At 48.2% G+C, this 20,569-nt stretch overlaps 1 protein-coding gene across 10 annotated transcripts in view; it reads left to right on the forward strand.

Moving 5' to 3' along the window:
* The window catches only part of PABPC1L (poly(A) binding protein cytoplasmic 1 like), a 28,617-nt gene extending 11,908 nt beyond the window's left edge, over positions 1 to 16,709 (forward strand). For 2 of the 10 annotated variants that reach the window (XM_038370181.2, XM_043496207.1), the window contains exons 9-17: positions 404 to 670; positions 2,165 to 2,255; positions 2,677 to 2,805; positions 5,416 to 5,555; positions 7,263 to 7,364; positions 9,286 to 9,379; positions 12,027 to 12,157; positions 15,188 to 15,278; positions 16,245 to 16,709. In XM_038370181.2, coding sequence (XP_038226109.1) covers positions 404 to 670; positions 2,165 to 2,255; positions 2,677 to 2,805; positions 5,416 to 5,555; positions 7,263 to 7,364; positions 9,286 to 9,379; positions 12,027 to 12,157; positions 15,188 to 15,271 — 1,038 coding nt within the window. In that variant the 3' untranslated portion in view covers positions 15,272 to 15,278; positions 16,245 to 16,709. Of the gene's footprint in view, positions 1 to 403; positions 671 to 2,164; positions 2,256 to 2,676; positions 2,806 to 5,415; positions 5,556 to 7,262; positions 7,365 to 9,285; positions 9,380 to 12,026; positions 12,158 to 15,187; positions 15,279 to 16,228 lie in introns of those variants that run through there. The other 8 variants (XM_038370184.2, XM_043496211.1, XM_043496208.1 and 5 more) reach the window with 7 other exon arrangements.
* The last annotated feature ends 3,860 nt before the right edge of the window (positions 16,710 to 20,569 follow it).

The following is a 20,569-nucleotide window of genomic DNA, read 5'->3' on the forward strand; positions in this document are numbered from 1 at the left end:
GAACTTGGGTCAGGAATCCAGCTCCAATGTGTCCCCCACTTCAACCCCATGTGACAGCATGCTGGGCCTGCTACTAGAGCTGTTGTGTTTTGAAGTCAGCTGGGAATAGGTGCTAGAAATAGACACTTAGAAAAAAAAATCACCCTTGATTATTACATGCGACTTACATTGTATGATGGCTGCATCCAGGGCTCCTGCCTCCAACCTTGCCTGAAAGAAATCAGTCCCACATAGCCCCTAGAGCCTCAGGCCACCGTATCGGTTACCTCTGAGTCCGGAGGCTGGCTGCTGTCCACTGTCTCCCTCCCTGCTCACGTCCCAACCTGTGATGACAGCTCTGTGTGATATGCGGATGGAGTGCCTGGCATTCAGTGGACTTTGTTGTGTTCTAATCTAATTTTAGGTGATGACAGAGGGTGGACACAGCAAAGGGTTTGGGTTTGTATGTTTTTCCTCCCCAGAAGAGGCTACCAAGGCCGTGACGGAAATGAACGGACGGATTGTCAGCACCAAGCCTTTGTACGTCGCTCTCGCTCAAAGAAAGGAAGAAAGAAAAGCGATTCTCACCAACCAGTATATGCAGAGACTGGCCACCATGAGGGCCCTGCCTGGCCCTCTCCTTGGCTCCTTCCAGGCGCCCACAGGGTACTTCTTGCCTGCCATCCCACAGGTGAGGCCCCATCCATCCCTCTGGGAGGGGCTCATCAGCAGACCAATATGGAGCCTGAGGAGCTTACCTCAGGCCAGACTCACCTGTCTTTGGGGTGGGAGGGGTGTATTTGATTCTTGGGCACCTCAGCATCTTCAGCACTGAGAATAATTGAACCAAATAGCTTGTTTTGGTACCCTAAAGGTGACAAACCAAAGATTGTCATTCTAGGGATGTCAGAACTACAGATGTCATTCTGAGTGCTGCTCTGTTCCAAGCGTTCAGCCCCGCCGTCCTTCCACCCCTGACACACCAAGCTGATGCAGAATTGGTTAACATTAGAGTCTGTCCTGATCATCTGTCTGCTTACCTGATGAACAGATGGGCTACTGTGCCACATGTCACCTGACTCCGGTCTGCCCTGCGTGCTTGTGGTGTTGGTTGAGCACTGTCGGCATGCCCAGCACTGCTGACATTGAAGAGTCTCTGCCCCCGAAGAGCTTACAATCTAACTGGTGTACATAGTACAGTGTGTAGACACAATGGGCAAAATTTTCAAAACTGGGTGCCTAAACCTGGCTCCTAAGTCCATGTGTCGTCCCTTAAATGAGTGGACTGTTTTTGTTTTTGTGTTCCCCAGAAGTGCTGGGAGCTTCTGCCTTCTCAACAATTCTGAAAATCAGGCCATGTAGTTACGTACCTAAAGAGGATCCATAATGTTGGGCACCCATTTTTAAAAAATCTTGGCCACTTTGTACAGACAGTGAGATTAAGTGAGCTTCCTGTGTGTGGCATACTGAGTGGGTTATTGTTGAAAGGCCTCACAGATGAATGGTGATGCAGGCGTAGGCACATGGAGAATGGGTTTGCTTTTTAGCCGAGAGGGAGTGAGTTGATGTGTTGGGGTGGCATAGGAGGTGAGTGGGAGGAGCAGAGGAATGGGATGGTTGGAAGGTGTACAGGCAATAGGAAGGGAAGCAGCAGAAATGGGTCTGTAAAACGCTTCAGGACACGGCATTGCATGTGGTATAAATGCCTAGAACGCATTGGCGTGATTGGCATTATAGAGAGATTTACTGAGACACTCAATGTTTAAATATCTGAATTATCACAGGCCTGTACTCTGCTTTTAACCCCAGAGCTGTGATTCCCTCTAGAAATTTCACCAGACTTGCCATCTGGGGCTTTTCCCCTTTATCATTGTGCCAGAAGTTACTAATGACTCCAGTCCCTCAGGATATCCTAGCCCTGACTGGCCTGCTTACCTGGGTACTAACATTTCTCTAGCCTCCAAACTGGGCATTAATGGGTCCTGGGTCTGTAGACATGTCGGTAACTTATGGAAGCGTTTGAATCATGCTGCTGCCAATTTCATGAAGGGATCCGTTGGGCTCTGCTTCAATCTGTTCATCCAGTCGTCTGCAGTTCCCGAGTTAGTCTCTGCTGCGGCTGCAGGGTTATAGTAACTAACTCACACTGGCAAGTGAGACGCTCTGTATTCTGCTCCTTTCATAGCCACAAACCAGAGCTACTTTCTACAGTCCTAGCCCAGTTGCCCCAGTCCGTCCTGCCCCTCGGTGGAGCACACAGCCCTCCAGGCCTCCCTGTGAGTGAATCTAAATCTGCTGTGCCCTCTCTGACCCCCTGTGACGGGCAGTGTGTGTGTGGTGGAGGGGAGCGACAGTGTGCTTTTGTGTCTGCTCTGCGCAGCTTGGTGTGTGGTTTTGGTGTTTTCCTTCTGGTGCTGGGGTAGTTTAGGACTGAAAGCTCTCTAAAAGCAGCACAAACCAAGCAGCTAGGGGGAACCTATTGGTTGGTTGGTCACCTGCAGGCAATGAGCATTGGGAGGCAAAGCTGCCTGCATTGCATCGAGTAAGAGAAAAGGCCTCCTCTCTTGTCTGCGCGTCAAACCCTCCGTTCTCTCACCCTACTGGTGAACACTGCCTGTTCGGGCTCATGTCCCAGCACAGATGTTTCCTTCCACGTCGTCTTCACTGAGAAATTTACAGCGTGTTCAATCATTACAGCCGCCTACCACACGGCTACTCCAATCCTGAGGGCAGCAGCTCCACCCAGGCGCCTGCTATCCAACATCAGCACCATGAGACAGGCATCCACCCAGGTGCCCCGAGTGCCACCGCATGCCCAGAGAGTGGGTAAGTCAAGGAGGCAGTGGACTAGAAGTATCTAGTGAATACGTGTCCAGGAGGGTGTTGGCCCCAATGTTGTTTTTCTCTCTCTCTCTCTCTCTCTCTCTCTCTGCCTTTTGGAGGAAGGGTTGGCTTGTGCAGTGGTTCATGGGTAGGCTTGGGAGGATTAGATTTTTGTTGGTAAATGTCGATAAACCTCGATTTCACAGTACGCACACAGACTGACAGAAATATTTCCACTGATGATGATCAAAATTTGCAGATAGGCAAAATTAGAATAATACTGCTTGAGAACTTATTAGAATTTGATTTCTAGCTAATGACTTTGTCTATTTTGATATGTGATGTTGACAATTTGTAATGGTTATAAAACTTTTTGAATCTCAGCATCTACTGTCATTTAAATTTTCACAGGTATGGGAAATTATTTAATCTTTCCCAGTAAACATTGATATTACCTGTCAAAATTATAAAAATAAAGACACAGAAATTGAATTCTACTGAGCCCATTAATGGAGCGGGGGGGGAGTGGAGGATTTTGAAAATCTTGCCCTCTCTCCCTTTAAAGTTGGAGTGTAGGTAAGACCCTTGCCCCAAAAGCTTGCAGTAGAATGGCATAGTGTGCTGTGTCCCCAATGGACTCAAGGGACTTAGGGCTTGTCTACACTTACCGGAGGATTGATGGTTGATTTAGCGGGTCTAGTGAAGACCCGCTAAATCAACCACCAATTGCTCTCCCATCGACTCCTCTACTCCACTGGATCGAGAAGAATCGGGAGTCGACAGGAGACCGTCTCTCATCGACATTGCGTAGTGTGGACCCCACAGTAAGTAGATCTAAGCTACATCGACTTGAGGTACGCTATTCATGTAACTCAAATTGCGTAGCTTAGAAAGACTTTCATGCGTAGTGTAGACAAGGCCTCAGACAGCACTAGTAGCGCATGGGTTTGTAGTTCTCAGGGAATGTTGTTGTCTTTGGGTCGGTGCCTAGCACAAAAGGACCCTGATCCTGATTGGTCCCACTATGTGCTGTTCAGTAGTAATGACCACAGTCCGAGATCTAACATTCAGGCAAAGCGTGTTCTCCAGGCAAAAACAGATTTGAAGGGATTCCTTGGACAAAGGAAGTGGTTTTTAATGGCTCCAGTTAAACAACAACAAAGGTTTTGAGATTCCAAGTAAAATAGAAATTGCCAGTGCTTATAGTGGAGACTGACTGGGATGAATGGTCTGAAAATGCTCCGTGCTAATCTTGTGCCTTTAGATTTGATTTGGCTGTTGCTCTCAGGGTTTCCTCTGAGCAATGAGTGCCTGCCCATGACTGCATCTAGTTCATCCCCTCTGGGCTCATCTACTGACATGCAGCTCTTGCTTCTGCAGGATTGGGGAATGGGGTTTGACTGTCTTGGCTTCTTGTGCTAGGTATCCAAGTCAAAGGATATCTATGAGAGAGACTCAGTGGCCTGTCAGTCAGTTTACCTAGTCACTTTTCCCTAGCATAAGTGACGTGGTGGTGGAGGTTTAGCAGGTTCAACAACAGAATCTGAGGGCCAGCTTTGGGGGTGATGTGTATGTAGGACTTAGTTGCTTTCCTTGCTACTCTCTACATTTCTGGCTCCTTAGTGTGTGAGTTACAACAGGTCAGTTTCTCACACTTGGACTTAGTTGGCCAAATTCTAGGTGATGTGTAAAGGGGGTGAGGCAGAAGCTGCATGTTGGTAAGAGGTATGAGTCTCAGGTGGTCTAAGATATGTAATTTACTGTCTGGAGTTGCCAGGAATTGCACTGGCCTAAATTCTCTCTCTCTCTGTCTTTGTGGCACTTAGACTTGCTTCTGTATTTGGCCCTCGGTCTTTTCTGTTGTTTAAATGAGCAGACAATGTGAAGCAGTTGGTGTCAGAGACACTTTGTTGAGTCCATTCTCTTGGGCAGGGTTCTGGGCTTCTGGTAGCTGAGGGGAAGGAAAGTGGTTCCCCAATGAGTTTTTGGAGCAGGGTGCACTATGAAGCTGTAATGCTGCTCCCAAATGGTGAAGTGGAAGTTCTGGTGGCCCCACAATCCATGTGAAATGGATACAGCCCACATGTGCGTGGGGGTCGAGGGGTTGGAGGGGCCCATCAATGTTGTTTCTCCTCAGTTTTCTTTGTCCTTTTTCTGTACTTTCCTTTTGCGGAGTCAGGCGGGCAGCAGGAGGAGGGCAGCCTCCTGCTCCTGCACGAATGGCAGCATGCTGCCTGTGGCTCCTGTTGTGAGCGAGCAGTGTTGTGCCATCCTCGCTGATGCATTTGCAGTTGGAGTCGTGGGGCAAGCTCCTTGGTACCAGGGCTTGGTGCTGCCCTTCAGCTGCTTATGCTGAGAGGGTGGGGAATGAAAAAGACAGGTCCATTTGTTGACATCCCCCCCAACTCCTCTGATTGATTACCCTGCGCTAGGAGAGCACGTAGCCTTTTTGAACTTGAATGGCACCCGCACGTTGCTTTGAAGTTGAGGGGCGTATTTTACCTGCCCTGCTTGGTACGCTACTTTCATGCTCTTGGCAGGTATAGAGTTAACGCCTGTGCAGATGCGTATTGGCACATCTCTTCCTTGCTAATGTTCCTGTGTCTCTTCCAGCCAACATAGGGACCCAGACGCTTGGTGCCCGTGCACCCACCTCACCAGCCCTGCTGCGGGGCGTACCACAGTATAAGTACTCCTCAGCGGTGAGGAACATCCAGCCGATGGGAAACGTGGCACCTATGCTGGTACAACAGGTAACCCATTTACAGGATTTTGTCCTAGAGGTGCTGATGCTGGGGCAGAGCCCAGCGTTCTGCTAGAGGGTCACAGAGAGGGAGAAGTGGCATAGAATGCTGAACCCTGGCCATTCCAAAAATAGCCTTTGTTTCCTGAGCCCCTGCTGGGCAAAGATGGTGGCCAAGTTCTGAAAGGCCTTTGGTGTTCCCATTTGCATTTGATGAGAACTCTGCTGCTGCTAGAGAGTTTCCGACGGAGGTGGAAGAAAGATGGAGTCGCACCTTTAGTAGGACTGCTAACCCTCCCGGTTTCACCGGGAGTATCTCGGAATCGGGTTCTATCTGCTGGAGGATACTGAAGAAAAATCAGAATATTTTAGGCCAATAAAAGTCCAGTGGTGCAGCAGGGCTAAGGCAGGCTCCCTGCCTGCCCTGACCCTGCACCGCTCCCGGAAGTGGCTGGCACATTCCTGCAGCCCAGCGGCAGCGAGTTGTATGGGCCCGTGGTGTCCGGGCTCCAGCAATATTCAGGGCCACGGGGCCTGGTTCCACCAATGTTCGGGGCAAGGTCTCTTCCCCCAGTCCCACCTGTCGCCTCCAGGCACCTCCCCCTGCCCCAGGAGTATCCTGCAGTTCCACTCTGCTCTGCTGGCTCCCGGCATCAACTGCTGCCGCAGGGTCCCAGTGCCCCCCAAACACTCTTGGCAGGGGGGCAGGATGCCCTTACCCTGCCCTTCCATCTCGGACCCTTCCCTTTTCTGGCAGGACCCTCACCAGCACAGGGGGCTCCCCCACCCGCAATCACCGCTCCTGCCCCACGCTGGGTAAGGGGCAGTCCCATCCCTTACCCCCAGTGAGGCTACAGTGAGGGGCAGCGGCAGGGGAGGAGGCACACATGTGATGGCAGGCCCCCACCCGGCATCCACCACAGGGGAGGTGCGGGGGCTTCCTGGACCTGAGAGGGGCCCTAGGAGCATGTGCAGTGACAATGGTGCAGGGTGGGTGTGCTGCTGGGGGGGAACAGGGGGACCCCTCTCCCAGAGCTCACTGCTGCCGGCGGGGAGAGGACTGGGGGGAGTCCTCTCTGGCCCCAGCCCTGCCCCCACACCCCAACCCTCTGCCCTAGCCCTGAACCTATTCAACACTCCAAACCCCTCATCCCAAGCCCCACCGCACAGCTCTCACCCCTGCACCCTCTCCCAACCCCAAACTCCCTCCCAGAGCCTGCACCCCTCACCTGCTCCTACACCCCCACTCCTTGCCCCAGCCCAGAGCCTACACCCAAACTCCGTCCCAGAGCCTGCACCCCTCACCCCCTCCTGCACCCCTGCCCCAACCCGGAGCTTGCACCCAAACTTCCTCCCAGAACCCAACCTCTCACCTCTTTTGCACCCAAATTCCCTCCCAGAACCCAACCTCTCCTGCACCCCAATCCCCTTCCCCAGCCCAGGGCCTGCACGCCAGACCTCCTCCCCCCACCCAAACTCCCTCGGAGAGCCTTAGGCAGGTAGGGAGCAGCGTTTGGGGGGGGACTTCTGGGCACCACCAAAATTTCTACAAACCTACCACCCCTAGTGCAGCCCCTGGGGGTGGGCAGGGGTCTCCACACACTGCCTCCGCCCCTAGTGCTGACTCTGCAACTCCCATTGGCCAGGAACTATGGTCAATGAGAGCTGCAGAGGTGGTGCCTGCGTGCGGCAACCCTTGCCCTCCTCCCCTCCCCAGGGGCCACAGGGACATGCCGGCTGTTTCCGGGAGAGGCATGAGGCCAGGGCAGGCAGGGAGCCTGCCTTAGCCCCGCTGTGCTGCAACTGGGAGCCACCTGAGGTAAGCACTGCCCGGCCAGAGCCCACACTCCTCACCCCCTCCTGTACCCCAACCCCCATTCCCTAGCCCTGAGCCCCCTCCTGCACCCAAACTCCCTCCCAGAGCCTGCACCCTACACCCCCTCCCGCACCCAACCCTCTGCCCCAACCCGGTGAAAGCGAGTGAGGGTGGGGGAGAGCAAAGAGCAGAGGGAGGGTGATGGAGTGAGCAGGATGGGGCTTCTGAGAAGGGGCGGCGCAAGGGTTTGTGAGATTAGACAGTTGGCAATCCTAACCTTTAGGGAATTGCTCTATCTTGCGTGGTCCTGTTAGAGGAGGAGGTGGCTAAAGCATCGCCTACTGAGCGCTACCATTTGGCTGTAGATAGGAAAGGCAGGCACCCAATCATACAGAGCTGCATCTTGACCTTACCTGCCAGACCACTCGGATCAATGCAAAGCATTGCATGCTGGGTCTGTTGCCTTGGGTGGATGCCTCATCTATGTGCTGTAGTCTGCTCCATTTGATACCTTGGTACAGCCCTCACCTTCCTTGGAGACCATCAGCTGGGCCAAAATCTGGCCAGCCCAGATACCAAGAGTCCCCAGGGATGGCAGAGGAGAGGAGAGGAGATTGAGTTTAGTCTCCCTCCTGGAGCATACAGATTCTCTTTGTATTATGACTCTGCTCTCTCATCTGCCCAGTTGGAAACTGCCAGACTCTTGCCACTTAGCAGAGTTGATTCTTAATGCTGGTAGCAAAGCTGGAATTGAGTATCTCCTCCTCAAGGGAATGGGGAAGCTCTTCCTCTAGTACTGAAAATGGGACTTCTCAAATGGCATTGAGCATTGCTAAAAACAAGTCTCTTGTGCCTTTTAGAGAGATGCTGTCTGGGAAACCCAGGTGCGGGTGGCCCTGAAGGAAGTCAGTGATTTAATGGAGCTGTGCTCTAGTGATGAGGGCAGGGGACTGGAATTCCAGGCTCTTTGGGGCCACTTCTGGCTCTGCCAGTGATTTGTGTGTGACCATGGGCAGCTCACAAACAGCACAGCTTGGGCTTCTCATCTGCAAAATGGGGATAACTTGCCTTGGGGCTGGATTAAGACTTGGGCACTACAGGTTCCTGCTTAGGGACCCAGCTGCTGGAGTTGTGAGATTACCACTATTTTTTTTTTTAATGAAAGCTGAAATTAACTTTCTAGCCTCATGATTGTGAATAAAAGCTTGAAAACACGAGTCAAGTATAATCGATGCAGCGAAGTCTCATTGCTTTAGGCTCTGTACACATTAGCTTGCAGAGGTGTGAATAGTCCCCCAATGCACTTCAGTGGAGTATCCCACTGCTCTGAGGGGCACTGCCAGCACCACTCCAGCTGAGAGCTGTGTGGCAGCAGAGGGCAGCAGGCACAACCCGTCACCCACAGACACACATCCAGGCTGCTGCTGGGTAAACAAGCCTCCCCCCACTGCCACTCCTGCCTTTTGGTGAGGAGAACAGGCCTCTATTGCCACCCCTGGTGAGGGGGCTGATAAGTGGGCCCCATGCTGCTGCCCTGCCTCTGCTACAGAGGCACAGCTACAAAGCAGCACTGGAGTGTGGGTACCTCCTGCATAGGTGGAAGGGGGTTTTCAATTGCTGTGAAATTTTTCACAGCCCTGAGTGACATAGCCAGGTCAACCTACATGTTAGGTGCAGACCAGGACTCCTGATGTACCTAGGCCACAGATTGCCTTCATCCAGCCCTGACTTGCCTTCCTCATAATGGTTACGGTTAATGATTGAGATCCCCAGATGAAAAGAGGCTGTAACTACCAAGCCCTCCCAATAGACTGTGCCCTTCTTCCCTGACTCCTTGCTTCTAAAATATGACTTGCACGCCTTGATTAACCCAAATGCTGCTTCCTGCCCTTCTGAGTGATTCTATCCCTTGTACTTTGTTCAGGCTGGAGAACCTGCCGTTCATATTCATGGGCAGGAGCCTCTGACTGCATCCATGCTCGCTGCAGCTCCTCCTCAGGAGCAGAAGCAAATGCTAGGTAGGTGCCGGTGAAGCTGTTCCTTTACACTCTGGTAGAATGAGGATATTAACCTACTGGAGCTGTTGCTGCACTGTGTATGCATTGCACGTCAACAAGCCCAAGGTGTCTTCCTAGCCCCGTATGTGGTATTTGTAGGATTTCCACAGTCTGTGCGATAGTCTCCAAGGCAACAGAAACAAATTCTTGTTAAATCGGGGCTGTGTTGTGGGGTGCTCTTGCTTATAGTCCTTTGTACCATAGCCTGTGGGAGTGGTGCGATGGGTCACTGCATCCTGGGCCAGGCTAAGGGAAAACCTGTGAGCTCGGAACACGAAGGAGAGCTCCACCCTGCCCGCTCTGCCAGGTTACAATGGGGACAATGTTTCAGGCTCCCCTGAATTTCAAAGACGCACTTCACTGCTCCTGTCAGGTTTTGGGTGAACGGTTTGTTGCTTGTCAATCAGCTGTTTACCTCACAGGGGCTGTCTCTAGCAGGTGATCAGGCTCTGCCAAAGTGTTCAGTTTCACATGGAGCCTGGGACTTCCCGCTGACTGAGCAGCTGATGCCGGTGCATGAGCACAAGCTGTGCAGAGACGTTGCATCCGGATGCTTGTTAGGCTATAAAGAGCTTAGCTACAGAGAGACTTGCCTGGCTGTTGGTTCTATGGGTAGAGCACTTGCCTAAGGTACTTGGGCCATCCAGATACAGAATTGAGCAGAGACCATTCCTTCATCACTAGGCTGGTACTCCAATCAACCTCCCTTAGAAACAGACACTCTTAATATTCTCCATACTGCCCTTTTCCAACCCACCATGAAGGGTACTGGGAGATGTGCTATTCTTCCTTTCTCAATGCTTGCTGCAATTTCAATACAGCCCAGCTGCAACAGGTGGCTGCTGCTATCCAGTTTCAGCCAGGAGCCTTGCTCCCTGGCATGTGTTCTCTCTACAACATGCATGCTGAAAGCCTGCTGGCCTGGACCATTGGGTCCAGGAAGCTCTCCCTGAGCTGCCATCTGCTTTGATGCTGTGTTTCTTGATTACTAAATTCTAGTTCCACCAGAGAAATGCTAGTGACTCAGGTTATTTTCGTGGCTCTACCAAAACATGGTCTTTGCAACCTTTTTTGGTCTGTTTTCAGCGCATTAGATACACTACCAATTCCCACCGTCTCTCACAGATAAAAGATGCCAACCAGAAACGCTACCAATAAAGTCAGTGCAAGTGCTCTACTTAGTCTTGGGGGAGGAACTCCATGGGGCTCCTCACTCAACTAATTGGTTAGTATCTCTGCACCTGGATAAAGCTGCCTTTCTCCCTTTCTCTAGCCAGTGAAACTGGTTGCTGTTCAGGTTTCAGAGTAGCAGCCGTGTTAGTCTGTATTCACAAAAAGGAAAGGAGTACTTGTGGCACCTTAGAGACTAACAAATTTATTTGAGCATAAGCTTTCGTGAGCTACAGCTCACTTCATCGGATGCATTCACACAACATTACTTAGCCCTGGCTGGCACTTCACAGGTGTTAGTGACTTTGACACCTGAGTAACTGTTCCAAATCCGCTTCCATTTGCAGATGTGACCATAGCTCCTGCAGGATAGAGAAGCTGACATAGTTCTTTTCTGGCAGTCTGGCTCTGGCCTGCGTGTCCCAATGACAGATTGTAAAGGAAGCAGCAACTATGCCTCTTGTTAATACCCAGAGTCTTCCAAACTTTTTTCCATGTGTGGTCTCCTAAGCATCATCCTGTTCTTGTAGCTAAAAACATTTTAATTCAAGGCTTTCGGATTTATGGGGACTAGTGCGAAACAGCAGGATTGAAGAGCTGCAGCTGGAGATGCTGCTACACTCAGTTTCTCACCTGTTCAAGCACCAAAAGGCTGGGAACCAGAATCAGCCCCATTCAGCATACAAGTAGAACAGGTCTCAGCAGCTGTGTGTTGACACCATCTCCATTTTGCACAATGTGACTGGCTAGCAGCCATGTCTGACTCTGTTCTTGGGAAGCCGAATGGCACAGAGAGTCAGGGCATCAGCCCTTTAACTTCAGCGGACTTTGATTTCAGCTTTCTCTCAAACCCACTGGGCTCACTGTCAGTCTTGAAATCGTCCAGATCCCAATCTGTGCATGTTACAAACCCCTTGTCTGCTCAAGAGAGGCCCAAGAATGGAACAACTGCAGGGAGGCACATGGCTGTGCTCGGGACTGAGGTGCATTGGCAAAGCTGTGTGTGGGGAGCCCAGCACTGACGGGTATTGGCAGAGCTGTGTGGGGAAAGCTTGCACAGCACCTGGCTGGTATAAGTCCTTGTTCCTGGCCCCTCATCTTAGCACCAGATTCTCTCACCGTGGTTCAATGTCAAGGAAGATGTAACTAGTTGTAAAGGTCCTGATTGTGCATTCACACCCCCAGCAGGGATTGGAAGCTTTCTTGGAACATGGGATCTGGGTGTCTGCAAACACCTCTGCAGCAAAGCATTGGTGCATGAACAGTGATCTCCCTGATCTGTACCCCTCCTACCCTGATGAGAGAAGATCGGAGCTGGGACTCATTCTGTGTGGGGGCAGGCTGGGTAGGGCTGGAGAGAGGATGTTGAATCAAAAAGGTCTGAAGTTGCCTTGGATTTTCCCATAATGTGTAAGGCTATCCTTGATGTTGTGACCAGGTGAACGCCTTTACCCCCTAATCCATGCCATGCATGCCTCATTGGCTGGGAAGATCACAGGAATGCTGCTAGAGATCGATAACTCGGAGCTGCTGCTTATGCTAGAATCGCCAGAATCTCTCCACTCCAAGGTAGGAAGTAGCCAACGCTCTAAAGAATGAATGTTTCCAATGCAATGCATGTCACAAAGGGAAAGAATCTGGTGCTGCAGATAGTAAAGCTGCTAACGAATGTGTGTGTGCAGAAGGGCTGCAGGGAGGTAAGGGTCAGCATTGTTTTAGGGCGAGAGATGGAAAAGCAGATACAGCTCCTGATAAATAAGCAGCTCAAATGGCAATGCCACCCCTTCCCCTCACTCCCCCGAACTGTGGGAGGAGAAGAGGCCAGGCTAGAGTGCAGCAGCTCTCTGGAAGCTAGGAGACCAATTTTGAAATCCATTTGGAGATGGATAAGAAGGATGGTGGGAGTTGAGGCAGGGAATGTCCTATTTTTCTGGATCAAGACAGTAAAGATTGCAGCATTCTGACTGCCCTGGAAGTTTAGAGAGCAGAGTTCTAAAAACATTGAGAAGATATTGCAGAAGTAGAGGCAGAAATAAGGATTTCAGCAGAAGCAGAATCAAGGATTTGTTCTTTCAGAGTTTGTCTACAGGAGCATTTTGTACCTCTCATTAACTGATTGCCAATTAACTCTAGGAACTTAATACATCAAGGCTAGCCTGGATACACTCCATGTTTGTTTCTGGCTACAAATGTTTGGAACCCTCTGAGGAATGGCCACGCTGGCCTTTACAAAGCTGTGAAGTTTGGCAATCAATTAGCTGAAGGGTTGTTGTTTTTTTTTTTTTTAAATCCCTCGTTAGAGACAAAATACTCAGTGATCAAGAACAGATGATAGCTTGGCTGATCCTTTCCCATAAGGAAACTCCAGGATTCTTAGGCCTCAAAGTCAATGTGCACGTAGGGAGAGATTGGCTGGGTGTAACCAGAAGCTGGCAGAGCTGAGACCAGAAGATACCAGAGGGACTGGAGAGAGTTAAGGGACTTGGAGCCATATGTGACTTGCTTCGAAGAGATGTCCCACAGTGAAGATAGCACAGGGATATCCAGAAGTCAGACAGAGATTTATTGTGTCTGAATGTTTGGTGGTCTTATTCAACATATTTTTTCATGTTTTAGTCCTTCACTTAACCCATGTCAAACTCATCTTGGGCTTGGGGGTTAGACTCTGTATTGTATGCACAGTCCTTAAATGTTTGGGGCATTTTGAGTGAATCCAGTGCTTTATAAAAATATCAGCTCTGGCTACAGCCACATAGTGTATGTGTTGGTGCTGTACTAGGTCCCGCCCCCGCACAGCTTGGCCATTGCATCTCCGTCCTGCAAACATCCCCTGCTATTCCAGTTTGGAATCTCTCCGATGTGGGTGTGTCCATTCCAAACTGTGCTTTGGCTGTATGATGTGGACATTCTTCCCCCTGAAACCGCCAATCTCTCAGCACGCGTGACAGAAGCACCTTGCATTGTACTCATTTTAGTCTGATATTCTAAGTACGACAGTTTTGTTCACTTGTAAAACCTTAAAGGAACCACTTGGTTCTCAGTGATTTGGAGGGTGTCTGGAACCTGTTTGTGGACAAGTGACTGGTGGCTACATGGCAAAGCACAGAAAGCAAAGGGAGAGACCAAATCAGATAGAGATTTGCATATTCCAAACTATGGGCTTGCATATTCCCCGACCAAGTGAAGTAACTCCAGGCTCCCTCTCTTGAAAATGAGATGATTCTTGCTGGTTTAAATCTTGGATTCCAAGGGCCACGATCACAAAGTGAAGGTGACACAAGGGCAGGTTTATAGGGTTTTGTTCGCACAGAGCTGAGTTCCTAGATAACCTATGATATATGTTGTGCTAAGAAGTGTCAAAAGCCATTCAGTCTGTAATAATACAAGATCCTGGCGACTTTGCTTGTAGTCATTGGGCAACATGCTCCCAGAAAGCAATTTCTGCTGTAAGCTATTTCCTTTAGAACTTTTTAGAAGCTGTAGGTCATCAGATCTACACATTTTGCTTTCTCCAGTCCTGTAATATCACTCCCATAAGAGAGAGCCCATAAAGGAGCCTGGATAGCATGAAAATGAACCTGCTAAATCTGAGGCTGCTGCAAACTCCAATCCTGTCTGACACATTCAGTCTGAGCAGCAACCTCTTTCTTCTGAATTTTGAGCTGGTAAAATACTGGCCGTGTGTGAAATTTTTCTTGCATATCTGGTGTATGTTTGGCCACAGGGTCCCATCAAAACCTCTGTCCTGAATGGATTGGCTGTATTCTGTTGCTACTGGAGGCAGGATTAATGTTTTTCACCTGCGTCTCCCTTTTAAATGAACACGGGAGCTTATCAGGTGGGATCGGACTGCTGGTTCATCCACTTAGGAAGTGGGTCTCAATGGCCAATACCAGGCACTTCATAAGACATCAAAGTGCCCCAGCTGTGCAGAGCTCTGTGAAAAGGAAGGTGGGTTGTTGTCTGCCGAGTAGATCAGCAGGAGCATGTGGGATGCACGTGCTGATAGCTACTGCCGTTGTTTGTCCATGTTGTGCTCAAGGTAGTTGGGGGACTCCTCTGAAGTTATTACAGAAGGCAGAACTCCACATAGACCTAGGAACTGGCTATTGTAGGCTCATCTACTGTCTGAGTAATCACAGGTTTCAGAGTAGCAGCCGTGTTAGTCTGTATTCGCAAAAAGAAAAGGAGTACTTGTGGCACCTTAGAGACTAACAAATTTATTAGAGCATAAGCTTTCGTGAGCTACAGCTCACTTCATCGGATGCATTCGATGAAGTGAGCTGTAGCTCACGAAAGCTTATGCTCTAATAAATTTGTTAGTCTCTAAGGTGCCACAAGTACTCCTTTTCTTTTTGTCTGAGTAAGTGTGACTTCTGGGGTTTTGAGGCAGTGGGGAATGAGACTTCAAAATAAAAATAATCTAACCTAAATACAATATTGATTAAACATAGCAGCCCTGCTAACTAAATTGCCTCTTGGAAAGGACAACTATACTAAGGTCAAGTTGGGAGTTTTGAGTATCTTGTTACCTGTGTAGGAAGCTTCCAGGTGTCAGAGCAACTAAACTTCTCTCCACCTTGTGCTTTGCTTTGTGAGATCGAGGAAGCAGTTGCAGTGCTCCAAGCACACCAGGCTACCGAATCATCGCTTAACAGCAGTGCTGCAACATTCCTCCTATGAGACGCAGGTAGGTGTGGAAGGCTGTGCGGAAGCTGTTCTCATGGCAGGGTATAATGTGGAGAAGGGTCCCTTTCTGCCTGGAATGTGAGCACCAGAGAAGTCTCTTGTCAAGATCAGTCAAGGTGGACTTGGGAAAGCAATGAGTGTGTTTTTGTCTTGGACCCCCTACCTCAAACTTAGTCTCCTGCTATTTTCCAAAATTTGATGATTGTACCGGAGAAAAATTAATGCTAAATGGGTTAATTTCAATGTAAATCTGGGGAGGCAACTTGGAGGTGAAAAATAAAGCAATCTGGCTTTCCTTGTAGCCCTCATAGAATCTTTTGAAATCATTCCTGATGCCTTTACATGGGATTGCAGAATAGCTTAACCCAGTGGTTCTCAAACTTCATTGTTCCGCGACCACCTTCTGACAACAAAAATTGCTACATGACCCCAGGAGGGGAGACTGAAGCCAGAGCTTGCCCAAGCCCCACCAAAGCCTGAGCTCCACCACCTCGAGTGGGGGACAAAGCCAATGCCCAAGAGCTTCAGCCCTGGAGGCTGTAACTTGAGACCCACCTCTCAGGGCAGAAGCCCTGGGTGGTGGGGCTCACGCTTCAGCTTTTGCCCCATCAAGTTGAATGCCATTAAAACAGGGTCCTGACCCACTTAGGGGTCCTGACCTACAGTTTTAGAACCGCTGGCTTAACCTATTATCCTCTTAGAATCTTAGAGCCTCTAATCTGGATTCATTAGCAGTGATCGTACCCCATCCCAGTACAACTCCAGCAGAAGCTTCCAGCTTTCCTGTTTGGTAACAGAAAAGAAATGTGCAGAACTTCTGTGCACCCCTTTGTAAGATAAAGTTTGGTCATGCTGTTTTCTTGCTCTCACGGGTCACTTAATTCAAGTTCAGTTTGGTATATGAACTCTAGGCTAATTTAGACTGAGCTTCTATGTCTAACATGTCTAAAGTGTATATTTGTTGTAGAGGAGGGACTCTGAAGAACACTTGGCTCTGAAGATAAAGCAACTACAACCCTGACATGCATCACCACATATATTGGAAGCATTTATTTATTTTTTCTGTGTACAGACAGCGACACTGACTTGCATTCAAAGCCCAACGTTACTTTTTCTTTGTGCATCAAAAACTTTGCAAAATGATTTATCCCCATAAATGAACTGCATCTATGTAACACTGTCCATGTGAGCTCTCTTCTGGCAATCCTCACCACTGACAGCAGGTAGTGAAAATGTTAACAACGGGGACACGTGGTAGAATGACAACCTCTCCTTGTGAGTGGCGAGGAGGGAGACACAATTGGTTCAGTTGTAGTGTTCAATGAGATGATGAATCATCAGAGCTTGTCATTTTTAGTAAGTTCTTTGGGTTCTGTAACGTTTTATTTGTTCATGTGGTTGACACCATAAACAGCTGATGCATCTGCCCTCACTATGTGCTTGTCACTGTCTTTCTTTCAAGAAGAAATGGTTTCTTCTGTACAAATGGCGGTAAGTGATTAGACCTAAGGCTGATCTTCAGCAGTAATGGCGGGATGGATGGGTTGGAGGCCTATAATGTTCCTGAAAACTGACTAGCAGATGGAAAAGAGTAGGACTGAATGAATGGTCAATTTTCATGCTGGCACAAGGTTAACAGCGGGCTGCCCAAGATTATGTATTAGGTCCAGTGTTTTAATGTATCTTATTAATAATTTGGAAAGGGGGGTGAGCCATGAAGCAGCAAAATTTGTAGATGACACAGTTGTCTGTCAAGACCAGGGAGGACTCTGAGGAACTTCAAAGAGATGTAACCAAGCTCGGTGAATGGGCAAATGAAGCTCAGTTTTGATAAATGCAAAGTGGGAGGGGAAAAAAATAAATTACCGTGTCTTGGTTCTAACTTAGGTCCCTTTCGGGACTGCATGCAGCTGCTTGTCACTGTGTACTGCTCCATGAAGACCTCTGTTCCATGTACAGATGTGGTCAAAATAAGCACACATGTTAGAATGCATAAAGAATTGGATGTCTAATATAGAAAATATCAGGATACCATTATTCTAGGCACAGCAGGTAGTGCTGCCTATAATTAAGGTTGCCTGACACATTCTGCCCAAACAGCTATAGGCTGGCATGTTCCATGCTGGGTGTCTGCCTCTGCTGAATGCTGTTTGGGGTGGGGGGGAAATGTGATCATGGAATTATAGACTAATGAATGCACAATGACATGGGGTGCTAAGGTAAGGTTGTACTGTCAACCTTAATTCTGGCATTTCCTAACTTGAGTGCTTGACTCTGCAACCTTAACATTCTTTCTACATCATTTATTTTCCATGTAACAGAGATCACTGGTGCAGCCTCATATGAAATACTGGTCACTCCATCTCAAAAAGGATATTGCAGAAATAAAGAGACATGAGAGAAGGGCTATGAGTGATGGGGGTGGGGGAGGAACTGGAAAAACATGAGACTGAAGACTGGGATTATTAATCTTAAAAAGTAGATAAGAGGGGATATAAAATATGGAAATGTGAATGTTAAAGAGATGGCAGAGTGGGAGTTTGTTCTCCCTGCCTCTTAACACAGGAACAAGGAGACATTCGATGAAATGTAAATTCAAAACTGATGAAAGAAAATACCTATTAACAAAGGCAAACAAATTGTGCAACTCACTGAGATCAAGAACTAATGTGGGGGACAGATTACTTTGTATCTGCTTAGTGTGACATTCTTATATCTTCTGTAAAGCATCTAGCGCTGGCTGCTCTGGGAGACAAAATACTAGACTAGATCAGAGCCTAGGTCTATCAAGTATAGCAACTCCTGTGAACGGGAGGGTTTCCAATAGCAGTGACTGGGTTAGTCTGCTACATTTACATAATACCTTTTGTACCAAAGGATTCTTATGTATGTTACAAACGTGTGTAAGTCATGTCATGTTCTTCATCCTATCTTCCCTTCTCAATCGCAGCCAGTTTTGCTGTTTCAGTATTTGGACTCTCTTGGGCAAATACTGTTTGTTGCTTGCAGAAATGTTAATCAATAATGCACCTTTTTACTTATAACACCCTAGTCAGAGCTGGAACTGAACTGGCTGTCAGAAACACTTAGCATTAAACTATGTCCCTCCTAGTCAGAGATGGCAAAGATGTATGGCTTACTGCATACAACTGAAGGGGGAGAGGAGATGTTAAAAACCATGTGAGGGAAGCTAAGGTCTCTAAGCAGCAATCAACGTGTAAGAGTGAGTGTAACTACTACCTCCTAGGTAGAGCTGCTCCTGAGCTTTAGCAGAAATAGCCTATTCTGTTCTGGGCTCAAGACCTAACAGGAGCTGATGCTCCCTTTCTCCTGTGTTCTGATGAGGTCCTTCAGCTAACTGCTGTGAAAAGCTTCTCCATGAATGCACTGTGCTCCTTTCTGCTCTGAGCATGTATGTGTTCACAGTTAGTATCTGGAGCTTAGGCTCCATAATAGAAAGCTGTTTGTTTCATTTTTGATTGCCTGATTCTTCCCATCTAAACACTGCTGGGTTGTGGTAAAGAGTGTATTTCAATGTGAGATGAACAGTATGAGTACAAGGCACCTGTACACCAAACAGTAATGGCCTAGGGCAGTGCTTCTCAACCAGGAGTATGTGTAGCCCTGGTGGTATGCAGGGATCTTCCAGGGGCTACATCAACTCCTCTTGATATTTGCCTAGTTTTACAACAGGCTACATAAAAAGCCCTAGAGCAGTCAGTACAAACTAAAATTTCCTACAGGCAATGACTTGTTTGTACTGCTCTATAAACTGTACACTGAAATGCAAATACAAATTTGTTTTAATTTATAATTATATGGTAAAAAAAAGTCAGCAATTTTTCAGTAATAGTGTGCTGTGAAACTTGTGGTGTTTGTCTGATTTTTTTTGTAAGCAAGTAGTTTTTAAGTGAGGTGAAACTTGAGGTATGCAAGACAAATCAGACTCCAGAAAGGGGTACAGTAATCTGAAAAGGTTGAGAGCCACTGGCCTACAGCCAGGATCATGTATGACATGCAACAGTGAGACCAAATTTAATAGCACCAACCTGTAAATAGCATGGCAATATCAATTTACTCAGCCATACACCACCCTTCACTTCTATCTCTCCCCCCCCCCGCTGTGGGTCAGTGGAAAATATTGATCATTTATTTTTAAGGAGGGGTTTTTCTTTTTGCTTTTCTCTCCAAGTAGTGCAGCTTCACTCTGTCAGCCTCTGCTCTTCCAAAGTTGTACAGGGGGGCCTGACTCAAACTCTTTCCCCCCAACATGTACCAAGGAAAGGAGATTATAGCCAGCCTCAGTAGGTCAGTGCCTTGGGGCTTGTGAGGCAGTCCAGCTAACCAGCATGTACTTCTCTTAACGGGCTCCCTAATCACCTGCTACCTGGCATTTTGTCTATGGGCCAGCAGAGGAACATGGTGCTGTTATCCAATCAGCTCCCTCTTTTAGGAAAGACTGCGGATGAAAAGGCAGCTGCAGGCAGACCCAGCAGCACAGGGAGATGAAACTTGTGTCTCCAGTAGCATGGGCCATGCTATAGCATAAATAGCCTATGGTGAGACGAATGGGGCCTCTTGGACCTACTGTTTTAGGCTTGCTGTAGACATCACTGCATGTAGCTCCTGTTTTTGAGGTTATCTCTGCAGCTACAAAGGCAAGCAGTAATTTTACAATGAAAGGTGAAGCGTTACAGCACAGCTGTGTGGCTATGGAGTGAATAGATCCTCAGCTAGACCCAGATAAGGCAGCAGCACCTCCCAGCCCTCTCCAAAGCTTTTATTCCAGTTATATTCCCTTTCCATTAACACAATGAGAGCATTTTCTAATTCCTGAACTCAGTTAAGGCAGAGGTAAATAAAATCTAAAATATTGATCTGGCCTGAAAAAGTAAGGGCATTCCACACCAACCCTACAAGGCATTAGGAATGGAAATAGCATATTCTTCAATTTTCAGGGGGAATGATAGGTTGGAAGAGCAGACCCTAAGTGTACTTCAATGTAAGTAATCAACCCCTGCTTGTATTAAGTGTCCTGGAAACATCTCCAGTTCAGATTTGTCAACACTTCTGTTTTACACTGTAGCTAAACTGCAAGGCTTCTCTTTTGCCCATGCAACAATCTAACATCCTATGCAAACTGGGATAGAAGTTTGGAAAATAGCAGTGTTTTTATCAGTGCATAAATGAGACTTCTACAGTGACTTATGGAAGCTCCTTGACCATAAGGACAAATAAAATAGTACTTTATGGTGGTGAAATATTCCCTGTCCTAGCAACAATTATGGTAAC

The sequence above is a fragment of the Dermochelys coriacea genome, chromosome 13, assembly GCF_009764565.3.
Source record: "Dermochelys coriacea isolate rDerCor1 chromosome 13, rDerCor1.pri.v4, whole genome shotgun sequence".
Taxonomy (NCBI): Eukaryota; Metazoa; Chordata; order Testudines; family Dermochelyidae; genus Dermochelys; species Dermochelys coriacea.